General features: G+C 54.5%; 1 protein-coding gene across 1 annotated transcript; it reads left to right on the top strand.

Annotated features, from left to right (window-relative positions):
- The first annotated feature begins 5,847 nt into the window (after positions 1 to 5,847).
- On the top strand, positions 5,848 to 8,204 carry RAB42 (RAB42, member RAS oncogene family). Its single transcript, XM_004592174.2, has 2 exons — positions 5,848 to 6,107; positions 7,154 to 8,204. Exons 1-2 carry the CDS (start codon positions 5,875 to 5,877, stop codon positions 7,575 to 7,577), a joined length of 657 nt encoding a protein of 218 aa, XP_004592231.2. The 5' UTR covers positions 5,848 to 5,874; the 3' UTR covers positions 7,578 to 8,204.
- The last annotated feature ends 2,750 nt before the right edge of the window (positions 8,205 to 10,954 follow it).

The raw sequence follows: 10,954 nt of genomic DNA, 5'->3' as shown, positions 1-10,954 counted from the left end.
CTTAACAGCCTCTGAAATGCCAGGAGGGCGGGGAGGCCAAGCAAGGCTGGCTGGAGCCCTGTAGGCAGCAGGTGGCAGCACCATTCTGCTTTTCAGTGTTGGGGAAAAACTTGGGGATTTTCCAGGTTGATTTCACGGGAGGCCACCCCACCAGCAGGAGTGGGAGCCCTGGTTCTCTGGCCGCAGGCAGGGGGACCACCTCATGAACCCCTAGGCTGAAGCGGCATCTGGCAGGGTGACCTGCGTAAGAACCTCTGTGACCTGTGCTTCGCTCCCTGCTCAGCCCTGGGAGAGGGCAGCTGGCTTGAGGGAAGGACCCGTGTGTGCAGGTGGCAATGCTGAATTGTTGGTACCGTGATCCTGGTATTTTTGCCATTGTGCCCAGGAAACTAGGTCCCTCCAGCCCTCAGAGACAGGACCTTAAGTGGCACCTTGCACACTCTCCCCACCCCCCCAATCCCATGGCCAGCAGAGCCCTTGAGGACTGTGAAGGTTTCAGGAGCTTCCAGGGCAGTGGCTGTCCCAGGCAGTCAGCAGCACAGACTCAGCCACCTTGCCCTACTTGCTGCTTCTGCCTCCTGAGGCGTGGCCTTCCCTGTTCGGCCCCATAGCTCCCATCCTCACAGCCTCATAGATCCTGTGAGGGAGCAGCTCAAAGGCTGTGCTGACACTGCTGTCTCGTGTAGGGTGTGCCCAATGAAGTGACCAGCTCCTCCCCCTGCCGTGAGGTGACCTGACACTCAGCAGCAAGGTCACACTAGTGACCCACCACCACCACAGTGAGCATACTGAAGGGCTTCACCTTCTCCACAACCTCCTGATGACACTGGGCAATGTGCTTGAAGGATTTCCAGTTGGTGACATCAAACAGCAAGAGGCCTCCAGCTGAGTTCCAGCAGTAGGAGCGGGTCACTGACCTTGATCACCATTAAGGGATCGAGGATTAGCCCTGTGTTGCAGGTGGAAATACAAGACTCATAAAGACCTCAATTCCAGATCAGCTGTGTGAGGGTAAGTGGCTCCATCTGTCAAGTCTGCTTGTCCTGTCACTCATTGTTCATTGTCATATTTATAATCTGGGCCCCGTGCCTGTGCTTGGAATGGAGCTCCTGTCCTTCAGCTCCGTGCTCGGCCGTGAGTGTGAGAGAGCTCATCAATAAAACAAACCTGGGAGAAACAGTGTTGTAGCACTGTGATGCTGGTACTACATATCAAAGCCAGTTTGCTTCTCAATTACTATGTTTCTGGCCCAGCTCCCTGTTAATCCACCTGGGCGAGCAATGGATGATGGTCCTAGTACATGGGCCCCTACTACACCACTCACATAGGAGCCCAGTGGAATTCCAAGCTCCTTGCTTTGCCTGATCCAGCGCCAGCCATTACAACCACCTGGGGTATAAACCAGTAGATGGAAGCTCTCTGTCTTTCCTCCCTCCATTGCTTCTTTTTTTTTTTTTTAAGAATCATTTGTTTCTATTTGAAAATCATATTTACAGAGAGGAGAAACAGAAAGATCCTCCATCCACTGGTTCACTCCCCAAATTGCTGCAATGGCCAGAACTGAGCTGATCCAAAGCCAGGATCCAGGAGCTACTTCCTGATCTTCCCATACAAATACAGGATCCAAAATGGAGCTGCCGGGATTAGAACCAGCACCCATATGGGATCCCGGCGTTCAAGGCTAGGACTTTAGCCGCTAGGCCATGCCGCCGGGCCCTCAAATGGACTCTTGAGCGTGTTGTAGGCAACTTAAATCACTGCCATGACACACACACATACACTTGTTTTTTTTTAAGGTCTATTTATTTGAGGACCCGGCACAGTGGCCTAGCAGCTAAAGTGCTCGCCTTGAATGTCCCAGGATCCCTTATGGGCACCGGTTCTAATCCCGTCAGCCCTGCTTCCCATCCAGCTCCCTGCTTGTGGCCTGGGAAAGCAGTCAAGGATGGCTCAAAACCTTGGGACCCTGCACCCGCATGGGAGACCTGGAAGAAGTTCCTGGCTCTTGGCTTCGGATTGGCGCAGCACCAGCTGTTGCAGTCACTTGGGGAGTGAATCATCAGACAGAATATCTTCCTCTCTGTCTCTCCTGCTCTCTGTATATCTGCCTTTCCAATAAAATAAATAAATCTTACAAAATAATAATAAAATAAATCTGAAAAAAGAAACAAATAGCTAATACTGCCAAGGGGATCGGGAGTGAGAGACCAGCAACACACCAGGCCAGCCAGAAGCAGCCAGGCCCAGCTGAAGCACAAACCTCACAACCCTGTGGCTGGATCAGATTTTCAGAAGTTGAGACACAGCCTGATGGCACCCAGGGACTTCCGGGACTGTGGGCCTAGAAAAACTACCAACCATCTCTGCAAGGAGGCAGGACACTTTGGAGCCGCCTTGCAGAGCTGGGCGTCAGAGGGCTTCCCTGAGAAAGGCCTCGGGCCTGCGGGCAGTGCCCAGGCGGTGGCTTGGGAGACTGCGTCTCAGTGTATGTTGAGGCTATCGGCCTCCTCCTCCCTGTTGGCCTGAGTCTCAATCCTGGGCCTACCCCGGCAGGGAGAAGGGTTGTGCAATACCCAGCTTGCCTTTTACAGCATACCTGGGAGTTGGCCCTGGCCCTGGAGGATCCGTCCGCAGCTGTCAGCAGCAGAAAGAGCACCAGGAGCTTGAGAGCAAGCATTCCTGAATCAAGGAACTCGCCAGGACACGCCTAGACAGGAGTCTGTACTAACATAAAGCAGCCGTGGCCTCACCTACTGGCACTCGCTGAAGATATGGGTCCATGGATAAGACTTTTTTATTTTTATTTTTATTTTTATTTTTATTTTTATTGGAAAGGCAGAGTTACAGAGAGAGGCATGGAGAGACAGAGACCTTCCATCCACTGGTTCACTCCCCAAGTGGCCTCAATAGCTGGAGTGGAACCGATCCGAAGCCAGGAGCCAGGGCTTTTTTCAGGTTTCCCACATGGGTGTAGCGTCCCAAGGCTTTGAGCCATCCTTTGCTGCTTTCCCAGGCCACAGGCAGGGAACTGGATGGGAAGTGGAGCAGCCAGGATTAGAACCGGCACATGGGATCCCGGAACATGCAATGCAAGGATTTAGCCACTAGACTACTGCACCAGGCCTCATGGAATTATTATTTTTTAAAGATTGATTTTATTTTTATTGGAAAGTCAGATATACAGAGAAGAAAACTGTCCCTTTGTTGATTGTCTCCTAAGTGGCCACAACGGCCAGAGCTGCGCCATTCCGAAGCCAGGATCCAGGAGCTTCTTCCAGGTCTCCCGCGTGGGTGCAGGGTCCCAAGGCTTTGGGCCGTCCTTGACTGCTTTCCCAGGCCACAAGCAGGGAGTTTGATGGTAAGTGGGCTGCCGAGATTAGAACTGGCACCTATATGGGATCCCAGAGCATATAAAGCGAGGTCTTTAGCCACTAGGCTACTGTGTCGGACCCAGTGGGATTCTTCTTAATGTTTTGTAGGTTGTACTGTCTTCTTTATTTCTGGATATTAATTTTTTAAGGGAATTTTTTGAAAAAAAAATTTTTTTTACTTTTATTTGAAAAGCAGTTATAGAGGAAGCCTCAAGAGATCCTCCATCCTCTGGTTCACTCCCCAAATGGCCACATCAGCCACAGGTGTATGGGGTCTTGAGGGGCAGGGACCCAAGTACTCAGCCATCACCTGCTACCTCCAGGTGCAGATTCACAGGAGTTAGGAGCGAGACCCCAGCAGTAAACCCAAGTACTCCAGGGGCCAGCACTGTGGCATGGTAGGTAAAGCTGCTGTCTGCAAGGCTGCTGTCCCATAAAGGCACCAGTTCAAGACCCAGGTGCTTCACTTCCATCCAGCTCCCTGCTAATGGAAAACAGTGGAAGATGGTCCAACTACTTGGGCCCTGGCATCCATGTGGGCATATGAGGCTCCAGGCATTAGCGCTATTTGGGTTGGGGTTAGTCTTCCTCATTAGCATGTAGCTGCATTGTACCTTCCCCACACCACTCTAAGTCCTGGTGTGTCCAGGCGGCCGGTGATTACCAAGCCCACGTGTGAATAGCATATGGCCACATCCGCACAGCCAGTCGGCAGCACTTGGTACTATAGCCGAGCGCTGATGCGAGTGTGCAGAATCTAAACAGCCACCGCTCGGCTCCTGGGCAGCTGCCGTGACCATAATGGTGACTGTGGGGGCCAAATATCCTGCTTTCCCTCCTTAGCACAAGAGGAAGCCTGGCTTGCAAAAGAGAAAAAAAAACTTGTCCTCAGGTCACCCTGAGGCCTAGGTCAGCTGACATCTGGCTGCCATGCCAGGTGCGGGGGCAGACGCATGACCCCCGGCCTCAGCAGGGAGAAGGAAGAGGGGGGAAGTGCTGACAGTGCACTGCCCTCGTGGGCTGACCAGAGGCCTCTAGGGCAGCGCCAGCTGTCAGGCCTCCCTGCACAGCGCTTTCTCTGACACTCCCCCAAACCCCCAGTTCCCACTGTCCCTTAGATCACCTCCTCCAAGAGGTCTTCCCTGACTTGCCACCTGAGCCCAGCTCCACTGGGCAGGTGGCTGACAGCACTGGCATCCAGGTGCCGTACACACAGCAGAGGTCTCAGCCTAGCTGGCCCTGCCCTGGAGGTGAGAGAAGGGACCACGCACATCCATGGGACACAGATGGAAGAGAATTTCTCGCGTTGGCCAGAGCAAGGCAGGGAGCGTGATGGCAGAATCAGCAGGCTGAGGTTTCCATGCACTGGGTCATTCCCCTAAGGCCACAGCAGCCAGAGCTGGACCAAGCCTGGAGCCAGGAGCTCCGTCCAGCTCTCTCATGGGTGGCAGGAACCCAAGTCACCCATGCTGGAGCCATCGCCACCTGCTTGCAGGGGGAGGGACCATTGCTGTGGAGCAACAAGGTGGGTAATGCAGCAAACCCACACGCTGCTGGGGGACAGCCTGAGGCAGGGTCATTCCCACGAGGGCTGCCCAGAAAGGGCGCAGAGGGTCTTGGCTGCAGGTGGGCCTGTCTCTCTTGAGCCCCCAACCCCCGCAGAACCCAGTCCTAATGTTCCAGTGCTCAGGAAACCTGCCCTGCTGGAGGGCCTCTTGTAGTACCAAGGGAGAGATGAAAGGGGACTTCGGGCAAGACACTCTGAGCCTTTGTCTACTCAGCTCTAGAATGGGCAGACCGAGGCCCACAAAACCTAAGGAAGAGAGTGTCCTGTCCCTCTCTCAGATTGGCAGCTCTCTGTGCTGCCTCGTGGGTCAAGCTGTGAGCAAAGTCCCTGCTGCATGCCACGGCCCCAAGAAGGACTGACTGGAGGCTCCTGGGGCACCTGTGCACTGCGAACCTGGACATTGAGCTGGGGCCCGAGGCAAGGGCTGCAGGGAGCTCCAGGAAAGGGGTTCCAGGCCATAGGCAGAATGGGGAGGAAGAGGAGGGTACCGCCAATGCTCTGACACCAGCAGGGGCCCCTGGAGACCAAATCTCCTCCCATGAATGAATGAAATGAATGAATGCAGCGCTCTAGTCAAATCAGTGGCTTAAGCCGGTGCTGGCTGCTTAGTGCTCTTCCTTATACTTCTGGGTTTCAACTCCTTATCAAGCTCATTATTACTCCCACTTCATGGAGGAGAAAGCTGAGGCAGGAACTTGCTTAGGTCTCTCCCCGCCCCACCACCCCGCACCGTGTTGGTCCCCCAATACCCTCAGGGCCCTCTTCCCTCATCCCCACCCCAGTGCTAAAGGTGTGGTAGACGCTACACCGCCCAGCCGGTCGGTGACCCTGGGCTTGGTGTGGGAGCAGGGCGGCGCAGGCCAGCTGGGGGCCAGGGGCGGGGCCGGGCAAGCAGCCGGCGGGCAGACAGCGGCCGGCGGCGGGACGGGCGCGGCCATGGAGGCCGAGGACTGCCGTTACCAGTTTCGGATCGCACTGCTGGGGGACGCGACCGTGGGCAAGACGTCGCTTCTGCGGCGCTACGTGGCGGGCGCGCCAGGCGCCCCCGAGCCCGAGGCCGAGCCCGAGCCCACGGTGGGCGTCGACTTCTACCGCCGCGCGCTGCAGCTGCTGGCCGGGCCGCGCGTGAAGCTGCAGCTCTGGGACACTGCGGGCCACGAGCGCTTCAGGTGCGGGCAGGCGGGCGGGGAGCGCGGGTGGCACTGCCAGTCGGGGGAGGGGCCGTAGGCACAGCCCCCCTCTAGCTGGCCACGGGGACCCCAGAGGTCCGGGTTCCCTGGCCTGGGCCAAGGAAGCCTTCTTTCTACAAATAGGAAGGTATTTTAAGTGAATCATGAAAATGGGACTGAAAGATAAGCTTATCTTGGTACCAAAAAATTCCAAGTCCTCCCGTGCAAGGAGTCTTTGTCAAAAAGTTCATGCAAAGTGTGGATTATGAAAAACTATGCACACATTGCAAGTGGTTTTGTTCCAAAATTAGCTTCTGTTCTAAAAAAAAAAAAGTTTTATTAGAAAGATTTACAGAAAGAAGGAGACAAAGAGAAAACTTCTTTTAGTTCACTCCTACACAGCCGCAATGACCAGAGCTAAGTTGCTTGAAGCCAGGAGCCAGGAACTTTCTCTGGGTCTCCCACGTGGGTGTAGGGTCCCAAGGCTCTGGGCCATCCTCCACTGCCTTCCCAGGCCACAAGCAGGGAGCTGGATGGGAAGCGGAGCTGCCAGGATTGAAATTAGTGCCCATGTGGAATGCAGGCACTGCAGGTGGCTGCTTAAACCATTACTCCAGAATGCCCGCCCCAATCAATCACAGATCTTTTTGCAAATGTGACCCTGTTGCGGGGTGGGCCAAGCCCCAGAGCCCTGGAGGCTGTGCCCAGCTGGCACGGGTTGCCCTACAACAGGCAAAGACTTGGGTGCTGAGCAGCTCTCAAGCCTGAGTGGGAGGAATGGCCTGTGTTGGCCTTGAAGGACAAGTAGGAGTTTTCCAGGCAGAGAGGAGAGACAGAGCTAGGGTGTGGGCTCTCAGGGCCTCCCCAGGATTGGAGACCTCAGGAGGGCTGAGAATCTGGGGTTCAGACCACCCAGGGTGCACCCGTGTCTGCAGAGGGATTCAAACGCCCCCGACAGACAAGTGCAGGGCAGTGTGAATGGGCTACAGGAGGCGGGAGACATGAAGGGCTGCAAAGCTTGAAGACCTGACCCTCTGCCCCTGCAGGTGCATCACCAGGTCCTTCTACCGGAACATGGTGGGTGTCCTCCTGGTCTTTGATGTGACAAACAGGAAGTCTTTTGAACACATCCGGGACTGGCACCAGGATGTCCTGGCTACTCAGGGCCCCGACAAGGCCATCTTCCTGCTGATCGGCCACAAGAGCGACCTGCAGAGTGCCCGCTGCATCTCCGCCCAGGAGGCAGAGGAGCTGGCCGCCTCCCTGGGCATGGGCTTCGTGGAGACCTCGGCCAAGAGCAACCACAATGTGGAGCTGGCCTTTGACACCCTGGTCAATGCCATCCAACAGGCCCTGCAGCAAGGGGACATCAAGCTGGAAAAGGACTGGGGGGGCGTCCGGCTCATCCACAAGGCCCCAGGTCCCAGGTCCCCCAGTAGGAAGCACCCCCCAGGCTCATGCCAGTGTTGACTCTAAGAGAGCAAGGGTTAAAGCAGCGCTGGCAGCAGCGCCAACACCAGCCCAGTGGGATGGGACCTTTGGCGTTCCTATAAACAGCATCCCGACGCGGTCACGCTTCTTGGAGTTGGGAGAAAGGCCTGAGACCAGCTGCTCCACTTCCTGTTTGTCAAGTGTCAGTTTCCTAGTCCGTCATTAAGGATCATGTGAAAGATCCCCTTCCCTGGGAGATTGTGGTCCCATGCAAGCTGGTGGAGGGGACATGCTGGCTCCCAGAGCCTGTCATGCTGAGAGGTCATTGGTGAGAGCTGTCGTCCCCGCTGCTGGCTTCCTGAGCTATAATGCCACTGCTTCCACCAGCGTGCCAGGACCTCAACACACCCCCGCTCCCCTCACCTCCAACTGAAAGGGTGGCTGGAGAATTACAATGGGAGGCTGGCCTGCTCAGGCCTCCCTAGCTGCCACAAAGGATCTGGGCAGGGACCTAAGGGTGGCCTGCGACCTGGGGCTACTGGCCAAGGTTCCCACCCCAGCCAGGTCCAGGGCCTGAGGCTCCTGCGCCTGCCCCTGCCCCAGGCCCCTCTCAAGCAGCTGGGAGAGCCATTAGGATCTGCAGCAGCTCACAGTGCTATCTGGGACCATCAGTGCTCTCTGGGACCAGGAAAACCCACATCTAACATGTGCCTCTTCTGCCTGGGGGAATCCCATGTCACCTGTGCCTTGTCTGCCCCTGGGGACACCCCACATTCGACCTGCACCTCAGCATCTTCATTCCTTTAAAGATCCAACCCAGATCCATCCCTCTCTGGGAATCAGGAGCTTCTTCCGGGTCTCCCATGTGGGTGCAGGGCCCTAAGGCTTTGGGCCTCCTGAACTGCTTTCCCAGGCCACAGGCAGGGAGCTGGATGGGGAGTTGAGCAGCCAGGACATGAACTGGTAGCCATATGGGATCCCAGCGCATGCAAGAGGAGTATTTAGCCATCGCACCAGGCCCCCTCAATCAAGTCTTTATATATATATATATATCCCAATTTTATCTATATGTGTATCTGTATCTATTTCCCAATTTTACTAGAATAGGTTTCTTGACAGCATTAACTCAGTTTAATAGAAAAGGGACAGTGCATCCTAGTTTGTTTACAAGCTAGAAGTTCACTTTGATTTCTGCATTTCCTATCTGCAAACAGAGTATAGCACTTATAATAGATTACAAATAAACTGATTTTCAAGTACAGAGCCAGCCCCAACGATAATAACACACTATTTGAAGGGACTTAAGCAGTGCCTTGTTAGCATAGTGGGTAGCATGTCAGTCTCCTGAAAGGACCTAAGACAATAAATTCCATTTCCAATGGAAAAAGAACTGTGCAAACAAGCTTAAAACTACTTTTTTTTGTGCCAATGTTATAAGATGTAGCTTTTAATAAAACCTTGACCCAAATACCAGCAATTTCAGAAAAGAATCTGAGTGGGGTCGAGGAGGAACGTTAATTCATTTGGAAAAATAACCACTATTTTTTCCTATTTTTAAAAAGATTTATTTATTTTTATTACAAAGTCAGATATACAGAGAGGAGAGACAGAGAGAAAGATCTTTTGTCTACGGGTTCACTGCCTAAAGCAGCCGTAACAGCCAGAGCTGAACTGATCTGAAGCCAGGAGCCAGGAGTTTCTACCAGGCCTCCCACGCAGGTACAGGGTCCCAATGCATTGGGCCGTCCTTGACTGCTTTCCCAGGCCACAAGCAGGGAGCTGGATGGGAAGTAGAGCTGCCAGGACTAGAACCGGTGCCCATATGAGATCCCGGGGCTTTCAAGGCGAGGACTTTAGCTGCTAGGCCACGCCGCCGGGCCCTCCCCCCTAGTTTCTGAAGTATCACATACTTTGCCCCAACATGTATAGCCATCCAGGAATTTTTAGGAAGCTTTTGTGCATGATCTTAATTTCCAATCCCTGGCTCTTTGGGCTCAGCGACGAAAGATCAAAACCACCAAACTGATGGTTCACTTGAAGTCAGACGTCAGACGGGAAACCCTGGCTCAGTTAGTCTCATAGGATGCAAGCAAGGCGGCAGCCTCAGGCTCCTTGCAGGAGGGGCACGGGAGGATCTCATCAAGCAGTCATCTGGACAGTCAGGTGGTAGATGTGCACGCTCGGCAGAAACCACATGGGGTCGCCACAGAGTCCATCGTCAGATCACACACTCCTTTAGGCAGGTGCTATATAATGCCTATTCTTTGAGCTATCCTAATTGGTGCCTCTTCAGTCAGCTGAGTTGCTAGCCGCATCTGGCTGGGTTGGAGATACACTGGAACAGGCAGCGGCAGCTCCTGATCCGGCTCCGTTCCCTCTCAAAGCCAGCTCCCAGTCCCACTGAGACTCATGAAGCAGAGAGCTGTCATCGAGGCGGGAGATCTGAGCAGTTCCCTGTCTTCCGGGGAGTTTGTGTGTGATCTGTACACGCCTCTGATAGTCTTGTCTCAATCAAGTTTTGATCACAAGAATGCCCCAGCGCAGGGCAGGTGCTGTGGCACCAGCGGGTTGAGCTGCTGCCCAGGATGCCTGCACCCCACATTCAGCTCAGCTCCTTGCTAACACACCCTGAAGAAGCCAAGGGAGACTCAAGTGCCCCCCCCCCGGGGGTTGGGAGGAGACCTGGGTGGAGTTCCTGGCTCCTGGCCTCAGACTCACCCAGCTAGGGCTCTTGTAGGCATTTGGGGAGTGACCAGCAGGTGGAAGGCCTCTTTGCCCTCCTTTCTCTCTATCTACCTTTCAAGTAGCTGGAAATAAAATATATATTTTTTAAAGATTTATTTATTACAAAGTCAGATATACAGAGAGGAGGAGAGACAGAGAGAAAGATCTTCCGTCTGATGATTCACTCCCCAAGTGAGCCGCAACGGCCGGTGCGCGCCGATCCGATGCCGGGAACCAGGAACCTCTTCCTCCAGGTCTCCCACGCGGGTGCAGGGTCCCAGTGCTCTGGGCCGTCCTAGACTGCTTTCCCAGGCCACAAACAGGGAGCTGGATGGGAAGTGGAGCTGCCGGGATTAGAACCGGCGCCCATATGGGATCCCGGGGCTTTCAAGGCGAGGACTTTAGCCGCTAGGCCATGCCGCCGGGCCCTGGAAATAAAATATTTAAAGACAAAATGCCCCCGCCTAAATCCCTGAACTCTAACCTCCCTGTCACAGGCTGCTCCTGAGTAATCTAAATTTCAAGGGGAACTGCTGGGCAAGAGAATGTCCTGTAGGGCAATCAGGGAAGGCTTTGCAGGGGAGCTGGTGTCTGGTCAACAGGCTCTTGGGAGGGTTGGAGGTGACACTGGGCATGGGCAGGACATGGGCAATTGGCACAGCAAAAACAGGACAACCACTGAAGTCACTTGG

This window comes from Ochotona princeps, chromosome 2, assembly GCF_030435755.1.
Source record: "Ochotona princeps isolate mOchPri1 chromosome 2, mOchPri1.hap1, whole genome shotgun sequence".
In the NCBI taxonomy this organism is placed as follows: Eukaryota; Metazoa; Chordata; class Mammalia; order Lagomorpha; family Ochotonidae; genus Ochotona; species Ochotona princeps.
The sequence above is the reverse complement of the archived record's forward strand: the minus strand, read 5'-3'. Positions and strand labels throughout refer to the sequence as shown.

What these genes read in the sequence shown, in the direction of transcription:
- RAB42 (XM_004592174.2), top strand. Translation starts at nt 5,875, where the DNA reads ATGGAGGCCGAGGACTGCCGTTACCAGTTTCGGATCGCACTGCTGGGG. An exon ending in GCGGGCCACGAGCGCTTCAG is followed by an intron (nt 6,108 to 7,153) that starts GTGCGGGCAGGC and finishes CTGCCCCTGCAG; the next exon opens with GTGCATCACCAGGTCCTTCT.